The sequence below is a fragment of the Arachis ipaensis genome, chromosome B4, assembly GCF_059453495.1.
Source record: "Arachis ipaensis isolate K30076 ecotype BB chromosome B4, ASM5945349v1, whole genome shotgun sequence".
Lineage (NCBI taxonomy): Eukaryota > Viridiplantae > Streptophyta > Magnoliopsida > Fabales > Fabaceae > Arachis > Arachis ipaensis.
In genome coordinates this window covers 148078535-148104126 of record NC_142439.1, presented here as the reverse complement: position 1 = coordinate 148104126, position 25592 = coordinate 148078535, and the positions used below count along the sequence as shown (strand labels likewise).

At 34.3% G+C, this 25592-nt stretch overlaps 4 protein-coding genes and 1 pseudogene across 4 annotated transcripts; 1 reads left to right on the top strand and 4 right to left on the bottom strand.

Moving 5' to 3' along the window:
• Positions 1–1726: 1726 nt before the first annotated feature.
• On the bottom strand, positions 1727–4541 carry LOC148569613 (RNA-directed DNA polymerase (reverse transcriptase)). Its single transcript, XM_088485679.1, has one exon. It carries the CDS (start codon positions 4423–4425, stop codon positions 2164–2166), a length of 2262 nt encoding a protein of 753 aa, XP_088341805.1. The 5' UTR covers positions 4426–4541; the 3' UTR covers positions 1727–2163.
• A 151-nt stretch (positions 4542–4692) lies between these two features.
• On the bottom strand, positions 4693–7328 carry LOC107635740 (uncharacterized). Its single transcript, XM_088485680.1, has 5 exons — positions 7079–7328; positions 6583–6686; positions 6328–6499; positions 6114–6236; positions 4693–5461 (listed from the first exon to the last, which is right to left on the bottom strand). The coding sequence occupies exons 1-5, from the start codon at positions 7244–7246 to the stop codon at positions 5057–5059; spliced, it is 972 nt and encodes a 323-aa protein (XP_088341806.1). The 5' UTR covers positions 7247–7328; the 3' UTR covers positions 4693–5056.
• A 1162-nt stretch (positions 7329–8490) lies between these two features.
• On the top strand, positions 8491–10526 carry LOC107635738 (stress response NST1-like protein). The gene is made up of 2 exons (XM_016339294.3): positions 8491–9197; positions 9975–10526. Exons 1-2 carry the CDS (start codon positions 8793–8795, stop codon positions 10137–10139), a joined length of 570 nt encoding a protein of 189 aa, XP_016194780.1. The 5' UTR covers positions 8491–8792; the 3' UTR covers positions 10140–10526.
• Positions 10527–11166: 640 nt separating this feature from the next.
• Positions 11167–14810, bottom strand: LOC107635736 (ubiquitin receptor RAD23d). Its single transcript, XM_088483730.1, has 12 exons — positions 14514–14810; positions 14145–14306; positions 13785–13838; positions 13124–13203; positions 12979–13023; positions 12583–12760; positions 12358–12504; positions 12220–12285; positions 12058–12105; positions 11859–11962; positions 11589–11667; positions 11167–11494 (listed from the first exon to the last, which is right to left on the bottom strand). Exons 1-12 carry the CDS (start codon positions 14808–14810, stop codon positions 11378–11380), a joined length of 1377 nt encoding a protein of 458 aa, XP_088339856.1. The 3' UTR covers positions 11167–11377.
• Positions 14811–19131: 4321 nt separating this feature from the next.
• Positions 19132–21609, bottom strand: LOC148569612 (ubiquitin receptor RAD23d-like; annotated as a pseudogene).
• Positions 21610–25592: the final 3983 nt, after the last annotated feature.

The window sequence follows — 25592 nt, the reverse complement described above, 5'->3', positions numbered from 1 at the left end:
TAATCAATGACTTTTTTGGACAATATGAACAATCACCAATAAAATAAAAACATACTACACTTTCAAATTACTCACCTAAATCTTAATATTAGAATCACCATTCGCACATCTAGTAAAATAAACATTTGATATATCTATTGTTTACATTGTTTATCAATATTGTTGGTTACCTATACTTTTCCAGATAGAAATTATGCAGGTAAGTTGTGGAGACCTTGACATAGTGACAATTCATTTACCTCGGGATTAAGTAGAATGGATAGAAACCATTTTTAAGTGTAGTGTAGGTGAATTGATGATATTGTAATGTTTAGGATTAGAGATTCTCTAATTCATCTAACCAAAAAAAAAAATTAGGTGAGGTAAGACAATTCATAGTTCCTCTAACATCCTCTTGAAGGATTTTTTCTTAGTTCAGAAATGAATAATTTCATAACAAAAGTTGATAGTTATTTACATAAAGTTGGTAATTATTAATTAAGATGTTAATACTTATGTGTATACTATAAAATAAACTATTAAATTATTTTATATGTATTTATATATAAATATATAATAATTGATTTAGTGATTAAATTTTTGTATATATATCATATTTGTTTAATATTTTTAGCGTATGCTAAGTAATCTGACAGGTCAAGAATTAATCTGTTACGGATCAGAATTCCGTTTAAAACTTTGCTGCAAAAGACGAGATTTGAACTTGAAATAATTATTAGAAAAAAAATTAAATACTTCTCAAGTTGGGCTATTTACATTGGATCTCGAAGACTGGAAAATAAGCCCAATCCCACTGTAAAAGTGAAGCGTCAATGTTGTAAATAGAAGCACTAGTGAAACTTTTGGCGCGTGTGTGCGTGCGTGTTACCACGGAGAAAGGTTGAAGCTTTGGTGTCGGGAAATGGAGGAAGAAAGCGACCCATTTCACTTCCTTTTCAACTTCTATGAAAACTCTTCTTCACAGGAACAACTCTTGCAAAGCATTCCATTTTGTGGTCAGGCCGCTGTTACCGTCGCCGACGGTGGTGGAAGCACTCAGGAGCAACACGACGTTTACCATACTCCGCCGGAGAACTCGTTGGTTTCCAGCTCCAACCACCAGCCTCGACAAGTGGAGTTTGTGGATCTCGATGATTATGATTCCGAAGAATCGGAGTGCGTCAATTTGGATTCGGGTTCTGCTTTAGGGTTTCCGAAGGTGGAACCTGGTGGAATCAAACGAAATGCTGTTGATGAAAGGGAACTGCGTTCTGATGAGTTGCAGGTGGAAAAACCGAAACTTTTGGAGCCACCATCAGGGAAAACAGACAATGTAAAGAAAAGGAAGAGCTCTCTTGTTTTCGATGTGTTGAGGACTCTAGCAGAAGCAGAGAAAGCACAGAAAGCACAGAAAGCTTCGGCTACTGCTACTGATGCTGGTGTTGATGCTGCTCGCTTGTTTGAAATCCTTGCAGGAAAGAGGAGAGGGTAACATAAAGAAAGGATATTTAACAAGTGCATGCTATTTTTTGAAATTGGAACATGTGTGTTGGGTTTTCATTTGAAATTCCAAAATCAATCAACTTTGTTCAAACCATTGTAGATGACTAGATGGTATATTTTGTGTGTATTTAGGGTGCTAATTTCGGTTTAGGATGTTGTAACTCTGCCAAGACCTTTAACTATCATATATATATATATATATATAGTTCTAATTTCGTTCTCTCTATTCATTCATAGGACCATATCCAAAAACTGTTGCATCTTAATTCCAAATGTTATACAAATGAAACAACAAATGTTTTTTAAAAATAAATAAAAGAATTGTTCATCTCTGTGCTCATCTTGTCCTAACTGACATGATCTTCCAATCTACATGATTATGCTGCGATTGACTCTGCTTTGGAACATAGGTTGGGATCAGGTTGAGGCCCATGTTGTTTCCACCGGCTATCTTGGTAAGGGTTTGGTCTTTCTTCAACAGAGTCTTAATTATTTGAATCTCCCTTGACCTTTTCATTGGGAATTAACTAGAGTTCCTTGATGATGGTCTTGATGTTATCTCTTGAATTTGGATTTTGAATTGAATGAAATTCTTCCAAGGCTTTGGTTCTATCCCATTAAATTGCTCATTTTTAAAAGTAATCAATTCCCTAATCAAGGTAAAAATGAGACGAGCATCAATCAATCCACATCTGCAAACGAGGCACAGTCAATGTCTTGAAGATTGATTCTCCCCATGTACAAATCATGTATATGATCAGCACATAGTGGAAGACACTTTTGGTCTAGGCTTTCATGAATTGTACCCATCCCTTGCACCCATTTCTCTTTATCTAGTGGATTTATATTCAAACATTTTTGCAGCAACCGAACCCTATAGAAGACTCTAGTTGTGTTGTCACAAAAGTGGGCAATACAAGGCGTTGGAGGCTCATCCGATGCCAATCTTATTACAGCCAAAGATAAAGCCCCATCTACAGGCTTTGGATCGGAGAGATTTCTGTCTCCCATCATTTTAACCTCTTTTTCAGTTGGAAAATACACTTCATCATTTCCATCCAAGTCATAGACTTTTAAATCTTTGCTAAAATTCTTTATCGCTTCGTGCTTAGTCGATTCGTGCTTCTCTGCTAATGTCAAGATACAAGAGAACCTCAAATGATAGCTCACAATAGTTTTGACTGCCTTGAAGTTGTGGCAACAACAATAGAAATCCAACCACCTTCTGGCAATGCCAGCATACCACTTGATAATATCTGTATCCTCGAGTGCAAACAAGAATTCAATCGGCCTCGGACGACCCATATGATTAGTAAAACCAACCAACTTCACAGCCTTTCTTATGAGTATTATTGGCGCCTCAACTTTCATACAAAGCCTAGTCAAATCTTCAAGTGTTCCCTTTGCATATCTTTCTTCCTCTTCTTTCCTCATTCTTTCCGCTTCCTCCTCTATTGCCTTCCTAGCTTTTACCGGATTTAAATATTTATCCACCTGCTCTTGGAAATTATCATAAGCATCAATAAGCTCAGGTGGTAACTGATTCCTAATGTGTGCTAAAGAAAGGAAATCACCACCTGATAGCTTTCGATGCCATTCTTGACACTCATCTATGTTATCCAGAAACTCTTGCACCACTTCATCAGCCCAAGATTTAAAAATTTCTCGGACCTCATTTTCAATGCTAAAGTCAAATTTGAACCCATCACTTTGCTTTGTCTTCTTATAAACATGCTTAAATATCTTCAACCCCAATATCCTTCTGTTCCTTTGTCTGGCATTTCTCAATTCCATGGCTCTAACTTCCTTCTGCCTAAGGTACTTTTTCCTCGCCCTGATTGCTTTCTCCGTCATAGGCCGGCGCAACACCGACGGCGGAACAGCCTGCAGCTCCATCCCAACAAACTCAATCTTCTCCTCCGTCGCGCTATGTATCGCCGTGTTCACTTTATCAACATCCAAACACAAATCAACTTCCAAACTCCTCAACAAACTATTCTTCAGCTCCATTGCCATCATCCTCTTCCCAGAAGTCACAAGAAGTATCTCATCCAAATACCTCACAGCATAAACCTTCACAGGCTTGTAATACACGCCACCATCGCTAGAACCAACCAGCTTCGGGTCCATTTCGCGACTCTCTCGATTCTCCCTAAGCCGTATCTCTTGAATCTCTCTGTCAAACTCATCAAAGTACACATTCATCAAAACAGAACACAATCCACATTCCTGAGGGAACCCTCTCCCAATCGAATTCCCACCAAGCTCAATCACCAAAACCTCACACTCAAACAACCTCTTTATCAATCCAATCAAAACGACATCGTTCAATTTCCGCTGAATAACAGAACACAGCCTCTCCACATGTTCATTCCCAAATCTATGACGGTTAAACCTAACCCTAAACCACCAAGAAGGATTCTCAACCGAGTTTTTCAAGTACCTCACAGCAGTGTGCCTTCCCATTCCGACGCGTCCACCATAGCAAAACGTCACAAACCGTTCATCGTACACTACTTCAAGAACCATCCTAACAGCCTCAACCAACACCTTCAGCTTCAAATTAGGGAGAACCAACGGTCCTAATGGCGAACCGTTTCCGGTTAGAATGACGCAGGAGGCCGCCACGTCGAACCGGTTCTCCCGGATCTCTCGGCACATTGACTCGACGCTGAACCGGGCCGAGACCGAGTCCAGGAGAGGGCGCGAACCGGGCAGTCGAGCGGAGGCGGAAAGGTTGTGGCAGGCGGTGAGGAGTACAGCGGGTAAAGCGACGACGTTTTGGAGAATGTTATTGAACTTGCCATGGGAGTAGTGGGAGAGGACGAGGGATTTGAGTTGGTGAGTTGTGAGGGGTTGTTGTTGGGTCTGGGGAAGTTGAAGGGTTGTGTAGGGCTTTAGAAGCTTTGGTATTCGGCGCATTATGTGGAGGTATGTGAGCATGGAAATTGCGACGGAGTGGAAACGGAGAAGGCTCTCAGAACTCACAAGGGTTTTTTTGGAAATATCGTCGACAGGGATAGGGGAACGGAGAAGGCTACTTTTTAAAAGTGTAGAAATTCAGGTGCAGTTACGACGACTGAGAATGATTTGATAAAAATTAAGTTAAATCGATTTCACTGAGTTTTTATCTTTTAAAAATTATATTCTTTCTTAAAAAATTTACATTTAATTTAAAAATTCAAATACTTTAAAAATTAGCAACACGAATTTTGGAAGGTTAAGTTCATAATTAGAAGACTACTAGTGCATGGTATTCTTTGAAATTGGAAGAAGAACCCAAGTGTTTATGTGTGTTGGATTTTCATTTGAAATTCCAAAATCAATCAACTTTGTTCAAACTATTATGATTTGGAAATTTCTAAATGAAAACCGACCCTGCTGTAGATGGTATATTGTGTGTGCATTTAGGGTGACAAGACCTTTAACTATCATATATGTATAGTTCTAATTTCGTTCTCTCTATTCATTCATAGGACCATATCCAAAAACTTTTGCATCTTAATTCCAAATGTTATACAAATGAAACAACAAATGTTTTTCAAAAATAAATAGAACAATTGTTCCTCTGTGTTCATCTTGTCCTAACTGACATGATCTTCCAATCTACATGATCATGCTGCGTTCGACTCTGCTTTGGAAAATGAGTTGTTGCTATTGGAGTTACGTTGGGACCAGGTTGAGGCCCATGTTGTTTCCACCGTCTATCTTGGTAAGAAGGGTTTGTTCTTTCTTCAACAGAGTCTTCATTATTTGAATCTCCCTTGACCTTTTCATTGGGAATTAACTTAGATTTCCTTGATGATGTTTTCATGCTATCTCTTGAATTTGGATTTTGAATTGAATGAAATTCTTCCAAGGCTTCTTTGGTTCTATCCTTGTTCCTATCATATGAACCCTCTTCCACGATTACATTCTTATGCTTAGGATCATTAGCACTGCTCCCTTGTTTCGTTTTCGTTTCACCTTGCCATTTGTTCTGCAATTTTACAAGAGAAATTAGGTTTCATTTCAGACTAAATCTCTATTTTGGTCCCTGAAATTCACGCGATTACCTATTTTGGTCCTTGAAATTTAAAATTACCTATATTGGTTCTCTAGATTCAAGTCCCGGCACCAATGTGGTCCCTCGAATCTTTCCGACGATGACTAGACAAACGGAATGCTGAGATGGCATCCTCCCTACTACGCTGGATGATGAGTAAACGACGTCGTTTACCCTTGGCATCCAAACAAGTCAGAAATGTCGTCGCTTTGTATATGAAGGAGAAGAAACGATGAAGACCCAAAATAAAGTATTCTTCTTCTCCTCTACTTCCACTATTCTTCATTTCTGACTTGTTTGGGTACTAAGGGTAAACGACATCGTTTACTCATCATCCAATGTAGTAGGGAGGGTGCTATATCAGCACTTCGTTTGCCTAGTCATCACCGGAAAGAGTCGAGAGACCATATTGGTGCCTGGATTTGAATCTGGAGGAGGACTAGTATAGGTAATTTTGAATTTCAGGGACCAAATTGAGTAATCGCGTGAATCTCAGGGACCAAAATGGGTATTTAGTCTTCATTTCACTTTGAAATGAAGCTATTCAATCAGTGCATGTTATTTCTCATGGAAAAGGTTTTCTTACCACATTTGTCAATATAGGTTCCTGCTCAAAATGCAAAGTAACACCAATTTCCGCAGCAATCTGCCTCAGCGCTTTCATTCTGATTTCCATGTTAGGCCCTCTTGTTGAAAGCTTTTCTATCATCTGTGTAAGGCAAGCAAATTTAAAAGTCATCAGCATGCTGCAATCATTCTCTTAAAACCATGCTCTAGCAATATCATTATAGAGCCAGCACCTTAGCATTCACTCCATTATTTCTATGCAACTCAATAGCTTCATCCGCAAACTCTTTCCCAAGCTTTGATGTCAAAATCTCTTGAATCTTGTGCAGTTCTGGAAATTCTCCACACCTTGAAGATGCAAAGATAAGGCTAGATGTTGCTTCCTTGAGCTCATTAGGAAAATCCCTAATGTAAACATTAATAACAAGTTAGTTTGATGCCAAATATTCACTCAACCACCATAGAATTGACAAGACTAAAAAATTAACCTGTTCTTCTCAAGTAGTCCTGCACTTTCTCTTAGGTAGTTACAGTCATTTTCTATCATATCAAACACATCCAGTATGTTCTGTTCTCTTATCCAATGCTCCACCTATTTGTAAGAATAACACAAATTAATAGAGGCATATATGTAGAGATATACATATTTTTGTTGGGTTTCCTATTATAAAGTTCCAAACAATAATAGAATATCTTATACGAAAATTTCACATGAATTTTTCATGCGTTGAATTTTACATTAGATCTCAAGATTAGTTCAGAAACCATGGTTTTCATGTAAAAGGATAATGAGGTTGGGATTTAGATTCTCTAAAATTTGAATTTCACTTTAGAGAGTAAAGTGTGATCTCTCACTATTGATTTCATAGGTGTGACCAAGAATAAATATGAAAGAGAAACTATTCAATGGTAGAAGATCACACTTTACTCTCTAAAATAAAATTCAAACTTTAGAGGATCCAAATCCATGAGGTTGGTGCTTACTCGAAGTAGAGCACGGTCATGGTAACCAAGGCGAAGGAGTTGAGCAGCATCAGAGTAGGCATAAGAAGCTCGAGCTTTGTGGTGGTTCTTCAAGATTGCAATCCTAGAGACAGCAAGTGTTGCCATGTTTCTTATTTTTGAAGTGAAGTTTTTTCCAAGCAGACCCATCTTTGATGTTTCCTCTTCAATTTCTTTGTTGTTTGGTGAAACAAAAATGACTATGATGCTGTGACAAGAGTTCAAATTGAATATGTGTAATGCCAAAACCTGCTAGCACTTAAATATATATTTATATGAATGATTTCAGAGTTTTGAATTGGTCTAGTCTTGAACTTGGGTAACTCTTATATATATACTTAGGTGCTTTCTTTTCTATTTTTAATTCATAGATGTCTAGAAATAGTTGATAGGTTCTTTTTAAGGTAGTTGTTTACTTGTTTCTTAGAGCTTTCATGACTCGTTATGGATACGACCTTTTCTCAATTTCTCTTGAAAGTTGAAACTTGTTTGAAAGGTCAATAGTCAAAACCTCAAAAGCATCATTCTCTTTATCTCTTCTAGTTAGCGTTTTTGAGGTAGTAATAATAATAATAAAATAAAAATTAATTATTTAGTCCAATTTGGTTGAAGAAGTATTATCTTTGGTAAGCCACACTACATATTTTGTTTTTGATATTGGAGTAGCAATAGTGTTTTTTTAAAATGTGGGTTGATGGGGTATTATTCTCAAATGTAGAACTGTTTAATTAGATAAATAAAAATTGGACAGTCCGATTTATGAGAAGTACAGAAATCGGACCGTCCGATTTGTGAGGATACAGAAATCAGACCAAGGGATTTGTGAAATTGGACCGAAGGATTTGTGAGAGAACAGAAATCGGACCGAGGAATTTCTGTTAAAAAATTAAAAAATTTGAAGTATAGAAATTAAACCCTCCGATTTGTTTATCTTCCACACTTTTAAAAAACACCAAAAATTACAATGTTAAAGTATATCACCACTTTTACTTCTATATATATAAAAAAAAGAGCCGCTACACTACCATGCCATTAAGTATTCTTTTTTATTTGCCATTTTGGCTGCTACTAAAGTAAAATAGATCAATAATAATTCTTGCATGCTAGAGTTTAATTCTTAGGCAGTCACAAACAAAACAGCATAGTACTCATCTATATGAGTGTCTTTTTAAGTCTTTATAATGAACTATAACTAAGAAAAAGAAATTAAAAGGAGATTAAAAATTAGTACACAATGTACCTATGTACCCACATTTATATATGATATCTAATCTAATTTAACAGTTTTAAAAAAGAATCAAAATAGATTATTACAGCTGTAATGAGGTGCGGTGAATGGTGGTGGCGGTGGCTTTGGTCAAGAGTAGCAGCCTACGTGTTTGGTAAATGGCAGAAGCCGAAAACAGAGAAAATTAAACATATCATTTACCTTTTTCTATTCTTCCACATCTTTTATGCTAAGCTTGCATGCATTCTTTGTATGAATAATGGATTCAAGCCTTTCTTAAAACCAAGTTAAATCTTAAAACTTAAAAATCCTATATTTCGCTACGTTAACATAAAAAGCAACGAAAAAAATTAAATAAATAGAAAGAAATAAATAATAAAATAATATTTACACCACCTTATACAGTTTCTTTTTTTTTTTTTTTAATAGTAATTAGGTTTTGGATCCTTCCACTCTCGGCTCGCAACAATGGCGACTCGTCACGCTCTCTTCCGTTCCTCCTCCTCCTCCGCCGCCTCCGCTGCCATTGTTCGGTCGTTCGCCACTACCTCGCACCACAACAACCACCGCCAGAACCACAAGTTCCTGGATTCCAATACCTTCCTCGGAAGCTGGCAGCCTCCGAAGGACCCGAACGAGGCTGAGGCGAAGCTGGCGATGCTTCGAAGGGACTACGCGAAGCAAGTGAAGGAGGTTCGCAAGCAGTACATCCACGAAATGGAGCTGCTTCAGATCGAGAAGCAGCGCAAGGACGAAGCTCGCAGAGAAGCCCTTAGAGTTGCCAATGAGGAGCGCAAGAAGCTCAAGGCCGAAGCTGCGCAAATCAGGGCTCAGGAGCGCAAGATCGCACAACAAGAATTCAGAGAAACACTCGTGCGTTTTTCTTTTCCTTCTTCCCTCCCCTCTATGAATTTCGCTGTGCACACCAAGTGTTCGATGGTTTGCTTATTTGTTGGTTTGAGCTAATATGCACGTCAAATGATTGTTAATTAGTCTCAGTGGATAATTAGGTAGATATATGTGCTCAATGTTGTGTTCGTGCAGACGAGGTGTTTGATCTAATGACTGAACTACTTTTGAAATAAGTGTTGTTTTCTTTCTTTGGAGCCATAATGGCTTGTTGTTTTCTTTTTTTGAAACTTGACTAGGCCTCAATCTGGCTTTGATTTTCCTTTCTGTGATATTCTCTTGCTTGGGCCAAATGTAAAGGGTTAGATTTTATCTTTTGCATTTGTATACCACACTATTGATTGACCCTTGTTCATTGTCATTGTTCATTACTTAGCTACGTAATCAACATTTCTAATATTATTGCCTTTATGGTCTTTGTTTTGTATTTAGCTGTCAGTTGGTTCATTCTGGTTTATACTTTACATTGCTAATCTGTCAAAAAATCCAGTTATAAAATAGGAACTAGTTTCATATTTGATTATGCAACATGTAGAAACAATAAAAATAAGTCAATAATCAGCTGACATGGAGTTTGGAGGTATAGTTTTTATATTTTGGAAGTCTAGTTTTCGAATCTTTCAGGTGTGCTAGAGAGATACTTGGACCTATTGTTGCACACAGCCTTGATTTCATGTGTTTAAGTTAAACCTCTTACAGTCTTTTGATGCGCTTACTGATGTGTCATTCTTATGAATCCAGTTAAAAGAAAGAGCTGAGAAACTTGAAAATTGGAGGATGAAGGTCAGAAAGCATGGTGAGAAGATGGCAGAAAAGAAAGAATTATTGCGTCGACAAAGCTCAATGTGGATCGATGAAGCTAATCTTGAGGCACAAATATTGGAATCCATCGTTTCCTTTCGCTGAGTCCCTTATACTTCCACATTTGTTATGGTTGGGATCAGTGTTGTGTTTTCTGTTACATAGAAGTTATATTTTTGTCCTATGTTCAATCAAGGTTGCATCATCATGCAAATAACTTATGCATTCGGAGTATGGTTAACCACTGCTACATTCAAGATGCATAATACACATGGAAATAAGTCTGGATATTTTTTGTTAGTCTTTGGGATTATGGAGCAATTTTACTAACGTACCAAGTTTGCATGCTTGAGTGTACAATGATTTTTCATTTTTTTCCCAATAGACGTGACTTGCTAGTGATTGCACTTGATGCATATATATACACTAATTTAGAACCATTGCAAAAACTAGTATTTTTCTTTAAGGTTACGCGATTTAGATTTTCGTTAACCCAAATGTTGTTTGGCTCACGGTTTCTTAGCGTGTAGAATTAATCAAACTACGAGCACCGCCAGTAAATGATGATAGCGAGATAATTATTTAGCATAAAGCTCGGTTACATTTTCCCTAAGCAATCAGGTATCAACAATTCCCACGGATTCTAATAACTAAATGTTGGTCATTGCAAGGTATTTGGGTTATGTCCAAACGAAGCACATAAATCATTCAACATAGATTTACATTTCACGTTAAACTTCAGTGAATTATTATGCAAATATTCTCCGTCAATGATTTTTGTTATTATTTTTTCTTTGTCAATTCATAGCTTTTTTGTTTCTCAGCTATCCACTGCTGACAACAAAGACCTTTGCTTTAGTGTTACACAGCAACTGAGCCCAGATATGAATTGAACTCGCACCGCTTTGTTAAAAGACCTAGTTAGATAATCACTAAATCACATTCTATGATTATAGGTGACGATAATTTATTTGATGGAGAAAGACAGACGCAATCCATCACCCTCAACAATCACGTTCTAAGATTTTAATAGCATAACTATTTGTTCCATCTTTTTCAAGTTTCCAAATCCTTCACTTAATAAAATAAGTTAAATGAAGTTAGAGAAAACAAAGCTGGAAAAAATTACGGCTGCAGAAGAATAAAAGCACCTATCGATTTCTTGGCATCTATATTTTCCAGTCAATGGTCTGAAATTAATAATCTACAGGCAGTATGGTTCACGAGGATCAATAATAAAGCTAAGCAAATAAGTATTGACATTGCCACTTCTCCAAAGAGTTCAGATGATAAGCAACGACATCAAAGGAGCATAGCTGGTGAAGATGAACAGAACCATCTTCTTAGTCTTCAAATTCATTCTGGTGATCCAAAAGATAGTTGGCTGCCAGGTCCTCGTTTTTGTTGCATGCAAAGAACACCTCCAACACAAGATCTCTATCAAATCCCATATCTTGAAGCTGCAAAAGAACAACATAGGGACAAGAATAAGATACTAACACTAGCAAGTAGTACATAAACAAATTTCAACGGAGAGCATTCTCAATGGCTTACCCTTTGAATAGCCTCATTCTCTTCTGGGGTGACAGTGATGGTCTGGGGCACTGCAGAAGCCAACTCACTTGGTAGATTCCTGATCAAACAATTCAAAACAACAGCCTTAGCATACTCATGTCTTATGAAGTCAATAAAATCCCAGATACATTGGGGACTCTGCATTTATACACACGGGGATTATAGGATGTGTTTACTCATACAATATGAATATGAATGGAAAACTTTTAAAAAAAAAAAGCTGCAGACTTTAGAAATTCATCATCTTACTCTTCTCCATCAGGTTCATTTATCAAGCGTAAGAAATCAGCCTGATGCTCTTGGATGAGCTGCATTAGGTGTGGATTTTGTCTACCCAATTCCTGAAGCATGGGCTGCAATGAAAGTAGAAAATAATTAACAACGTCCTTTAACTAGAGGAGACCCTAAACAATAATATTGCAAGTGGATCAACAAACACTAATATTACCTGCAAAATCTGGGGATTTGCTTGCACCATCGCTCTCAGGGCTTGGAACTGAAATGCCAAACAATCTCAGAAGTCAGAACAACATCAACAACAACAAATAATAAATACATAAATTTAAGATGTGACATAACACCCATATCTGAACAATGAAAGTAAAAATACCTGTTGACTGTTCCGCAGGAAATCCAAGTCGCCCGCATTTTCATTTGCACCCATATCAGGAATACCCTGTTCAAAATATTGCCAATTTACCACCCAATATTCATATTGTTTAAGTTATACTCAATGGCTACTATATACCTGGGGAAAGAGGTTGAGTGGGTTGGTGTTGGGCCCACCAGAAGGTGCAACCTGAGCTTGACCCTGAGCCTCACCTGAAGGGTTTGCTGCCTGCCCAATAGCGGGGGTTCTGGCAACTGCTGGTACTTCAGCTTGTTCAGGAATGCCCTAACAGATAAATGTTGTATCAATTATCCATATTTAACATGAACAAATAAAAAAACCCACAGTTCAAGAAATACTTACCGAATAGAGATACTCAACAGCTCTTTCAGGATTGTTAAATGCTGCACGAAGAGCACGGATAACAGTATCTCGATCCCAACTACCTCCCCCCATGTCTAGAATCTGTTGAATAGTCGATTCTAAATTGCTTCCTGAAATGAGGTTTGATGCTGCTTGGCCATAAATGCCGGCCACATCACTGCAACAACCAGAATATACAAAATCTTTATTTAAGTACCCACATTTGATGATGACTAAGCTAAATACTCATCTTATGCAGTGTCAAAGAAACAGAAGACCAAGATAAGATATTTGTCTACAAGAGGATAGCTGATAAGCTTCAAGGTTGGCACAAATGGTCAACTATCTTTAAGTACAAAACAGCTGTTCATGGTAGAGAAAATGGTAGGTACTCACCTGGCAGGAGTTGTAACAGGATTTTGCTCAGAATTGGATACTCCCCTGCAAAGAGAAGTACAAGAGATAGAGAATTTTACATAAAGACTTGAAAAAAGAATATTCAATTGCATTGAAACTTGGAGACAAGCAGATATGAACTCACTGTCCTACAGTTGAAGCAGGAGGTTGAGATGTTGAGGATGGCAATGAAGTGGGAGGCAAAGAACTCGCCGGTTCAGCTGCCTAAACGTGCAAGTCACATCCAAATGAAACAACACAAGAAGCTAAGAACAATGGAAATTTTGAAACTATAAAAATATAATATATAAACGAGAAACCAAACTGCAGAATATTTTTATTACGTCTGGTGATATTAAAAAAATGGCATCGACGTTCAGTATCTGTTTGACCAAACATATCAGCATAAACTCTTCCACGAGAGCACGACAAAAGCATTTTATACATGTCGCCAAAGGCGGCATATCTGTTTGACCAAACATATCAGCATACTCTTCCACAAAGAGCACGACAAAAGCATTTATACATGTCGTCAAAAGTGGTATTTCTGTTTGACCAAACATATCAGCATAAACTCTTCCAGAGAGCACGACAAAAGCATTTATACATGTCGCCTACGTGCATTGAAAGGACTAGACAAAACATGAATGAACATATATACATCAACTCACCATGTGTTATAGTTAACAAGAGTCAATACGTTTGACGAGTCCACTTATATAAGTAGGTAAAAAAGGTGCGTTAGAGAAAACTGAAAGTAGTTGCAAAGACAAATCATAAGCTGAAAATGTAATAGCCGTATTCACCTGTTTTGCGGATGCAGATGATGCAGTTGAGGCTTCACCTGATGATACCTTGCTCTACAATGACATCATTACAAATATTTAAGCTATAAGCTAAAGGTAAATAAATACTAATAAAGCATGAAAGGTTTCTCTTGTTCCCTTTCCTCAACCACAAGCAAAAGCATCAAGTTTTCTATCACACATCACTGCAACAAATTCATTGTTTTCCTATTAATATTCTTTCTCCCCAATAAATTCAAATAATTAAAACCAGGATTTCCAAGAAGGGGTACTCTTTCGTCCACCTTTCGGGAAACACATAAAGGAAACAAATCAACAATTCAATCCAAAAGTAGAATAACACCAATCATCAGTAATCACCTTGGATAGCATAATCACCACAAAACTATTCTCAGCAACTTTATTGTCTTCAAGGGTTGTGTCATCCTTAAGCACTTTCCCCTGATGAATAAGCATTTGTTGTGCAGCTGGATAAACTTCAGCACCTTGTTCTCTCTCTATATTTCTCTTCACATCAGCAACCTAACATTGACAATCCAAATATCCATTAATTCAATATATATATATATAATATATCAATTCCAATATTCGAGTAGTCAATTACCCTAAATACACAAAAAAATATGTTCATGAAAATCAAATCCTCCAACAGTGACATAAAAAATAATAATCATAATAGGGAAAAGCATAAACCTAATTAACAATGTTTTTGGCGTAGGAGAGCATTACCGTGTCTTGGGGTTGCACTTGGATTTCAAAGTGAGTTCCTTTAAGGGTCTTCACGTTAATCTTCATGTTGCAGTATATTTCCGGTGAGCTTCTCGGAGCACCGGTAACCACCGCAGGGCTGAGAGAGAGAGAGGTTAGTTTTTGTGTGCTTTGCTTCTTTTTGGGGAAAACAAGTTTGGAACTTTGTGTGGAAAGCTCTGTTGCACTTATATTTATCGGGATAGCCATGTCAACTGGGGAGTTATCCAGTGTGAACCTCACCACACCATGAAGTAACTCTATCACACTTAAACTCATGCCACGTGGTAACAATGTTTTGCAGCCCTAAGATACTCTTTTTTTTTTTTTTTTCTTTTCACATACGTTAAATATTTTTGGCTTCATTCTTAAGTGTTACGTGTGAAAAATAAATACCAAATCAACCATTTATATAAAATATATAAAAAAATATTAAAAAATTAATAAAATTTATTATTTTTAATCAATAATTAATTAATAATATTTAAAATATAGACTAAAAATATATTAATATATTACTAAATTAAAAAAATTAAACTAATAACTAAAAATATTAATAAAAAAATAATAAATTCTACAGATTTTTAATTTTTTTATATGTATTAAAAATATATAAAATAATATATATAATGACTAATTTAATAATTATTTTTTTATATATATAATATTTTTTTATTTTCAGTAGCTTTTAAATTATGGACTTGTTTGGACTTGTTTGAGTGAGTTTATAAGAAAATATCTTTTTTCGAGTTATCTTTTTTAAAAAAATCTTATGGAGAAGTAAAAGTAATTTTATGTTTGGATATCTTATGCAAAAAAATCTTTTTATCTATCAATTATATTTAGGTATAACAATATAAAAGTATTTTTTTTGTTTATTTATTACATGAAAAACATATTTTTTCTAAGGAAAAAAGATCTTTTAAAAAAAAATGTAAATTACAGCTTCTCAAAAAAATATTTTTTTATTTTTCTAGTACTTTTACTTTTACTACTAGAAATTTGTCAAACACGCTAAAAAATAAAAAATAAAAAATTTTTTAAAAAAATTATTTTTTAACAAAATAATAACACCCAAACAAGGACTATATGTTCGTTAAATTTGTCACAAAACCCTCACATAGAGATAATTTTGATATCACAGAATATGAAGCCTTTATTAAAAAAGAAAAAAAAATTATTTGCTTAGATTGGTTGAAATTTGGCTATTCGATGCCTTTATCACTTTAAGTTTTGATGGTTGAAGATGTTGAGACACTAATGGGTTGTTAAATAGGTGGTAAGCTGCTTAATCTCCAAGAAAAATAGTTGAAAATGGGATTAATTAAAAGTGTTGTATGGCCATGAATTATGAAAATTGAAAAAGAATGCCACTAACGAACCATTTCATTGTTAAAAGAAATGTTGAAAACAAATTAATAAAAGAAATTTCTAAATTCTTCTCACCTTTTGGATAGAATTGAAATAGAGCTTTAAAACACGCAACAAGGAAAGCAAGGCAAACCAGCAAAGAATATACCTGTCCTCATAACTTGGAGCAAGTGTGTTAATATAAAGTTATGCCGTTTGCTAAAAAACTAAGGGTACACTATGAAATTGTGCAAAAAATTATTAGAATTTTGGTTGAAGTTTGTTAAAATTTTTAAAATATTCTTAAATTTTATTTTATTTTAATTTTATTCTTAAAACTTTTTATTTATAACAAATTAAATATACTTTTAGCGGTTAATTTTTTAAAAAATTTAACTAAGTAATAATTGTTATGAAATTATTTTAATTTTTTAATTTGTTTGTGGTAATACATATATTAATTATAATCACAAATTATGCTATTTCAAATTAAATGACTTATATAATGGTGATCTCATTTATTGTTATAAATGCTAAATTGAATAAGTCATAATTACTTTTGATTTAGAATTAAATGAGAATAAAACCAGATATTATCTTTTGTTCTTTAGATAATTATCTTTTAGATTTTAGATATATTATCTTTTGGACTGTAAATACTATTTTATTTGGGATTTAGGGTTTAATGGGTGACATGCTCAAATATAAATAGTACCTTGAGGTTTTGGTCCCAACATACCGTCTTTGTCGCTCTTTCCCATCAAAAGTGTTACAATTTAGCCATAGGGATACAGAAGGTTTTGATTGAGGAAGATCGAAAAAATCACAACATCTTTGGTGATTCAATATGGATGATCTGAGTTAATGAAATAATTTATTCCAATAATAATTTCGTAAGAATAACTTTTAACATAAGTAAATCTAACATAATTATCATACATTATTGCTTGATTAGTGTGTGTAAACTATGCACTTCTTTTTGTTTGTGTTCTTTTTTCTTTACGTGTTTCTTCTTTCTTATTTTTTTATTGTTGTTGTTGCACTTTTTTTATTTCTCTTTTTTATGTTATTGCAATATTTTTAATTTCTTTTTTTATTTAATTTTTTTTATTTTTTTTAAGAGAATGAAACCAAAAAAAATTATGAGAAAATGAAACAAAAAAGAGAAGATGAAGAAGAAAAAGAAGAAGATGATGACGATAGCACAGAAGAAAAAGAGAAGAGTTTTGAATTATACAAAATTTATCAGAAAATAACATCAAAATTTTTTAAAGAGTAAAGTATCGTTTTTGTCCCCAACGTTTGGGGTAAGTCCTATTTGTGTACCTAACGTTTAAATCATTCTATTTGTATCCTTAACGTTTATAAAAGTGATTCAATGTTATCATACTATCAATTATACTAACAAATCAGATTATATTTTTCAATTATTCTCACTTGGATGTATTCATTCTCAATTAGGTCTCACTTGGATATGGTCGATTTTAATATTATACCCACTATTTGTGTTTAAATTCAATTATGTCCTTAGAAAAGTGAATTATGTAAATGTTATAGGAATTAGTTTTAACATTTGATGAGCTATATTTCGGAATAGATCATCGATTCTATCCCAAACATTTATATTCTAACTTCAAGAAGAGGTTTTTAAAACTCAAACTAAAGCGTTCATGATGTGTAATTGACGGCAGGATAACATTGAATCACTTTTACAAACGTTAGGGATACAAATAGGACGATTTAAACGTTAGGGACACAAATAGAATTTACCCCAAATGTTGGGGACAAAAACAATACTTTACTCTTTTTTAAATTTAACACAAGAAATTTCTAAATTTTTATACCAAATTTTTTTAATGATGACACGAAAAATTTCTTAACTGATTAGAAGTTATCAGAAACAAAAATAATACCAAAATTTCTTAAAAATAGCATCAAAATTTCTCAACTATAGCATTAAAATTTCTCCTAACATATATTTTTCTTCTATTTCTTTTTTTCATATTTTGTCTTTTTTTTTTCTTCTAATGTATGTTCTTGTTCTTCTTTGTCATGTTTTATTATTGATACAATTCTTTTTTGTATCTTATGTTTCATTTTAAAAATTGAAAATTTTATCTAAACAAAATCATTTTTAAGTTGAATTATATACTCTTAAGTTCAGTCACCAAAAAAATATACTCTTAAGTTCTAAGCAATAAATTACCTTACAATCTTGCGTGGAGATCAATTTAAGTTTTATGTTTATTTTGATAATATTTTTGTATTTTATATATATAACAAATTTTAATATTATTTTTATTTTATTTGTGTTTTATATAAAAAATTTTGGTTTTTTTTATCATCATTATTATCATCAATTTTTGTGTTTTGTTTTTCTTATTTGTTCTTCTCTTTTATAAAATTTTTAAAAAGCATAAAAAAAATTGTATAAGAAAAAAAAGAAAACAATGTCGTAACGACGATAATAACCATAATAAAAAAAAAGGAGAAAAATCAATTAAGAAAGGAAGAAAGAACGATTGTACATACAATGGTTGAACTTGATTACGTAAAATATTTTGATTGTCTAGAATTATTGGTTAAATAAATATGAAACAATAATCTCCATATGTAATTGTAGAAATCTTCTATACTTTCTTTAGAAGGAGACGGTTGTCACCCTTGTCATTGATTATTACTTAATTATTGGATCATTTTGAAGAGGTACATAAATCATTAACCATAAATGATGAGAATCACTATGGATAGCATGGGTATAATATTTTCTTTTTATATTGTTTACCATATATAATTTCGATTTAAATGACCGATATATAACCAGTAAAATCAATTCATAGTAATAAAGGAACATATTGATTGATTTCTAGGTAAAGATGAATATATTTTCCAGTCAATGGTGTGAAGTAATCTAATCTACCTTTTGTACAATGTGTACGCTATATGAAATTACAAAATGAACATCTCCCATACTATCTAGAATAACCATTCGAATACTAGAAATAATAAACATCTTTTCAAAAGTTTAAACTGATTTTCGGATCTAAAACTCTAATACCATGTCATGATACCACACATCCCAAAAACTTCAGCTGATGGAAAAAGGTAACACTAACAATTATATCTCTAATACTCCATAAACCTCCATTGTACACATTGTATAAATATTTCATTGACTCCTCATACTTTCCCTAAATATTAACATTGGCACTTGTCCAGAGTCCAAAATCAAATGAAATAGAATCTTTGATTAGTCCTCAAATTCATTCTGGTGATCTAAAAGATATAGTTGGCTGCCAGATCCTCGTTTTTGTTGCATGCAAAGAACACCTCCAATACAAGATCTCTATCAAATCCCATATCTTGAAGCTGCAAAAGAACAACATATTAGGAACAAGAATAAGATACTAACACTAGCAAGTAGGACTCATCATAAACAAACTTTGAATAGCCTCATTTTCTTTTGGGGTGACAGTGATGATATGGGGCATTGCTGAAGCTAACTCACTCGGTAGATTCCTGATCAAGCAATTCAAAACAGCAGCCTTAGCAGACAAGCTTCTTAATTTAACAGTTCATAGTCATACAATATAAAATGGAAAAGATGAAACAAAAGGCTACAAACTACAAACTTAAGTCATTCATCATCTTACTCTTCTGCATCAGATTCATTTATCAGCTTGATGCTCTTGGATGAGCTGCATTAGATGTGGATTTTGTCTTCCCAATTCTTGAAGCATGGGCTGTATTGGAAAGATGAAAATAATCAATCATGTTCTTGAAAATCAAGGAGGTCCTAATCACCAATTGTAGTAACTGAATCAACAAAAAACACCTGCAAAATCTGAGGATTCGCTTGCACCATTGCTCTTAGTGCTTGGAACCGAAATGTCAAACAATCACATTAAAATAATAAAACTAATAATAGTAATAAAATAATAAATGTGTTCCGGCCCAATCCATTACGGACCCTAGGTCCAACTACAAATCTCCGACCCACTGGGTTGACCGACTCGAACACAAAAGCAACCCACGCGTCACCTCCCGTACCACAGAAGAAATTTGGACAGCTAGCAGAAGCTTTCAGGCGAATGGGTCTAATCGCAGAGAGCTCACTTGTGTACGGAGTATAAATGGGGAGTGTCCTACCCCTTCCCAAAGGTACGTTACCCTTCTTATCCTAATTAGTTGTCTTTTCGTACGGATATTGACTTTAGCATTGGAGTGTCCTTACAAGTGGCCCCACCTGCTGACATACCGATAAATAGGCCGAATGCATCGCTCCAGTAGCTCATGTTCAGGTCCCGATCATCTCACCCTTTTGCTCCATCATCGACCTCACCCGATCCATCGAACACCTGAAAAACCTAACAAAATGCATTAAAAGTTTAAGATGTAACATAGCTCCCGTTATAAATCAATGGAAATACCTGTTGACTGTTTCGCAAGAAATCCAAGTCACCCGCATTTTCATTTGCACCCATATCAGGAATCCCCTGATCAAAATATTGTCAATTTACCATCCAATATTGTTCATGTTTTACTCAGTAGTTAGTATATACCTGGGGAAAAAGATTGAGTGGGTTGGTGTTGGGCCCACCAGAAGTCTGAGCCTGCTGGGCCTGAGCCTGTACTGGAGGGTTTGATGCCAGCCCACCAGTGGGGGATCTGGCAACTGTTGGTACCACTTCAGCTTCTTCAAGAATTTAAAGGAAAAAATAATGTATGAGTGTATCAATTTAAAGAAACATCAAGGATTATGCATCATTAGAATTGAAATAGCAAAGGCTAGGAGCAATAATGCATGAATCATGAATGGGTTGAATTCAAATCAAGTGATAAGGGGTTGAGTCTCTAAAAAAATTATTAAACAGAAGAAACTATCTATCACTTCATCATCTAAAAGCATTCACATTTAACATCAGCACCTTGTACTTCTTCTGTGTTTTTCTTCACATCAGCAATCTCACATCAGAAATCTCACATTAATAATTCACATACCACATAAAAAAAAACTTTAAATTAAAAAACACATAAATTCAGTTACTCAAATAGTAAACTAAAAAATTAGCATAAACCTAATTAACAATGTTTCTTGAGTTGCAGAGCATTACCATAGGGATTATATTAGGAACAAATATTCACAGAATTATTTTATTCTTAAGGATATTGTTTTGATAGAATTGATTTCAGAAGTTAATCAATGCAATGAAAGCTTGAAATCTCTGGTGATGAGGGTTTGAATAATGATGAAAGAAAGTGAGAATAAAAGGATATAAGTGTTACTTGAAATCGAAGCTTGCTGCTATTCACTGTTATTCTCTCATGTATTTGTTAACTGTAAATAGACTAAGTTAAGGAGGCTGATGTGATGTGGAGTGAACTGATGTGACAGTTCGTAGTTAGGTTATTAGTCACATTTATGAAAAATTTAAGTAATGCTATACGTTCATATCTTTTATATGAATTAAGTTCAACTAAATTAAATAATAAAATTTTGAATAATATTAACTATAAATAAGTTTTTATATGTTAGGCCAACTTAGTTGAATTTAGTTAACAAAAAAATTTAAATATGTAACATTATTTGATAATTTTTTATTATGAAAAATTATTTTCTCTCCTTTATCTCCCTAGAACTCAGCCAACTTTTACAATAAGTATGGAGAGGTAGATTTGGAATTGCACTACTACCAACCACCAAATCCAGGGGTATAGCAATATGCATGTGGCATTAACAAAATTACATTAGAGAGAGGAAAAATCACTTTAGATATTATTTTATTTGGGTTTAGGGTTTAATGGGTACTATACTTAATTATAAATAGTGTCTTCAGAGTTTCGATCCTCAATATATCAAAGCCGTTTTTGTCGCTCTTTTCCCATCAAAAGAGTTACAATTCAGCCCTAGAGATACATAAGGTTTTGGTTGAGAAAGATCAAAAGAACCACAAGATCCAAATCATTCTATCAGTTTCTGATTTTTTATGAATAAAGGTACGCTTTTGCATTATGATATATTTTTAGTGATTCAATATAAATGATCTCGATTAATGAAATAATTTATTCCAACAAGTAGTATCAAAACTATCTATAATTTAATCATACAAAATATTCAATTTTATTTTTTAATTACTGAATTGATATATGGATCAATGTATATGTGTTTCTTATTACATTATGATGTTGCATATATAGGAATATACATATATATGTATTATATCTGTGCGACTATGTGTGTTAGTGTATACGTTTTTAGTATTGTTCCACATATACAATATATCGCCGTTTTGGTTGCTTTTGAATATATATGTATTATATATGATGTTCGTCATTCATATACATTGAGGCACGTATATATTTTATGATTCGGTCTTTTAGTTTGGCAAAAATTTTATTTTTTTTAATAAGTAACAAATTTATTTATTTTAAAATATTAATGGAGTATTACTAAACTTTGATTGTCTCGTATCTAATTCTATGTACCATTAATTGGTACAAAATTGATTAATTATCCTCTTGGGATATAAGAATTATTATACTCACCAATTTTATAAAGATTTTGTTTTGAAATAAATTGATTGAACATTATGTTGCTAAAGTAGTATTTTTTCGTGAAAATTGATTTATTCAAAACATTAGGAATATAGTGATATATAATTCATACGAATATTGGTCAGCCCAAAAGAAGGTCTATATTTGGCCGAATTACATACACATATTGATGGTAACTACATGTTTGGGTAACTAATTAAGAATAAAGTAATGCTTATTATTTATGCGAACAATAATCTGTCCAAAGGAAGTTTATTATTTGGCCAAATAATAAGCATTGCACACTTTTGTTTATTTTCTATTAATTATGCGGTCAATAATCGGCCCAAAGGAAGGTTATTGTTTAACCAATTAATAGAAAATATATACGGTAATAAATAGGTTGCGAAATTTAAGTTTCTATGTGCGCATTAAGTCAATCCAAAGAAAGGCTTAATGTGTGACATGAATTTTGACAATATTTGATTACTGCAATGAGAGTATCACTTACAGTTAATTTTTCTATCCAAAGATTAAAAATTAATGTTGTTCTAGATATCTCAATATGGATTTTTCTCATTATTTAACTAATATTTACTGCATGTTCTTTTGTTCTAATCTAGAAACTATGGCTTTAACTACCAATATTTCTGCACAAATTAGCAGTATTCCTATGCTGAATGGTTCAAACTTTAAAGTTTAGAAGGATACCCTGGAGACTGTCCTCGGTTATATGGATCTGGATATAGCTCTTCGAGAGGAGAAACTCACTTCCACTCCAAAAAATCTCAATGAGGTTAAAATAGAGAAGTGGGAGAGATCCAATCGAATGAGCATTATAATCATGAAATGCTCAATTCCTGAGGCAATTACTAAGGATAAAGATGCCAAACAGTTCCTAAAAGATGTTGAAAATTTCTTTACTAAAAATGAAAAGGCGGAGACAAGTAGCCTTTTGAGCAAACTTGTCTCCATGAGGTATAAAGGTAAAGGGAACATAAGGGAGTACAGTATGGAAATGTCTCATCTTGTTTCAAAATTGAAAGCACTAAAGTTAGAGTTGTCTGAAGATTTACTCGTGCATTTCATTTTGATTTCCCTTCCTGCACACTTTAGGCAATTCAAAGTGAGTTATAACACTCTGAAGGACACTTGGTCCTTAAATGAGCTTATATCTCACTGTGTGCAAGAAGAAGAGAGGCTACAGTAAGATAAGACTGAAAGTACTCACATGGCTTCATCTTCTCAGTATAAAAGAAAGCGTGATACTACTGCGAATGTGACTTTTCAGCGCAGAAAAAGGCTAAAAAATAGAATCAAGTTTCAACCTGTTTCTTTTGTAAAGAAGGTGGGACATATGAAGAAGGATTGTACCAAATATGCCACTTGGCATGTAAAGAGGGGTATAATTCTTACTTTTGTTTGTTCTAAGGCTAGTTTAAGTTATTCACCTGTTGATACTTGGTGGGTAGATTTTGCTGCTACTACTCATGTAAGTTTTACTATGCAGGATTGCCTGTGGAGCCAACCGCCAAGTGATGCTAAAAGATACATCTATGTGGCAGACGGCAATATAGTTGCAGTCGAAGCTATAGGAACCTTTAGATTATGTTCCACGAGTGGATTTTACTTGGATTTATTAGAGACATTTTATGTACCGTCATTTAGACGGAATTTGGTTTTTGTTTCTCGTTTGGACAAATCAGGTTATTTTTGTTCGTTCGGAGACAATAAAGTCAGTCTCTTTTATAATTCGAATAATATTTGCTCTGGTCATTTGGTGGATAATCTATATAGGCTTGACTTAAATTCCTATAATAATGAAATACTGCAAACAGGTACAAAGCGAAAACTAAATGAGAATTTGGCATCATTATGGTACAAACGCCTATGTCACATCTCTAAACAGAGAATTCAGAGGCTCGTGTCAGATGGAATTCTTGGACCCCTAAATTTGGCAGACTTTGAAATCTGCATTGAGTGCATAAAGGGAAAAAGGACAAACAAAAGGAAATTAGGTACCGAGAGAGCTTATGATGTCTTAGAACTAATACATACTGATATATGTGGCTCATTCCCTACTATCTCTTGGAATGAACAATGGTACTTTATTACGTTCATAGATGATTACTCTCGTTACGGGTATCTATATTTAATTCATAAAAAGTCCCAAGCCTTGGATGTTTTCAAGTCTTTCAAAGCTGAAGTTAAACTTCAATTTGAAAAAAAAATTAAAGCTGTCAAATTTGATCGTGGTGGTGAATACTACGGAAGATATGACAGTTCAAGTGAGCAACATCCCGGGCCTTTTGCTCTTTTCCTAGAGGAGTGTGGTATTGTTCTGCAATACACCATACCAGGCAAACCTAGCAATCTAGCATGAATGGTGTTGCAGAGTGAAGGAACCGAACTGTTAAGGACATGGTGAGAAGTAAGATTAGTCATTCTTCCTTTCCTGAATCACTCTGGGGAGAAGCCTTAAAGACCGCAGTGTACATCCTTAACAGGGTGCCAAGCAAAGCAGTTAACAAAACCCCGTATGAAATTTGGACTGGGAAAAGGCCCAGTATAAAGCATTTGCATATTTGGGAATGTCCAACTGAGGCACGACCTTATAGGCCACATGAAAGAAAATTGGACTCAGAGACAATTAGTTGCTACTTTATTGGTTACGCTGAGCGTTCATGGGATACAAGTTTTACAATCCTGCATCAACGTCTATTTTTGAAACGAAAAATGCGAGATTTCTTGAGGATGTTGAGTTTGGGGAAAATATTAGGAATGTTGCTTTTGATGAGGATTTTGTAATTGTAACTGACAATGATTAGGTCCTTATGCCTATTGTTGTTCAAGATACAGTTATAGTACAAGAGCAAAATGAGAATTCTACTGTAGATCCAGTTACAGTACAAGAGAACAATGAGAATACTGTTGTTGCTCAAGATACTGCTACAGTACAGGAAAATGATGAGAATCCTCCTCAACCCCAACCCATACAACAAGCTCAACAACCTCAAGAAGTACCATTAAGGAGATCCATAAGAGAAAGGAGAAGTGCAATTTCGGATGAATATGTTGTCTATCTCTAAGAACATGAGGATGACATTGGTTTGACAGAAAATGACCCAATCAATTTTCTTCAAGCCATGCAAAGTTCTAACTCTGAAAAGTGGATCG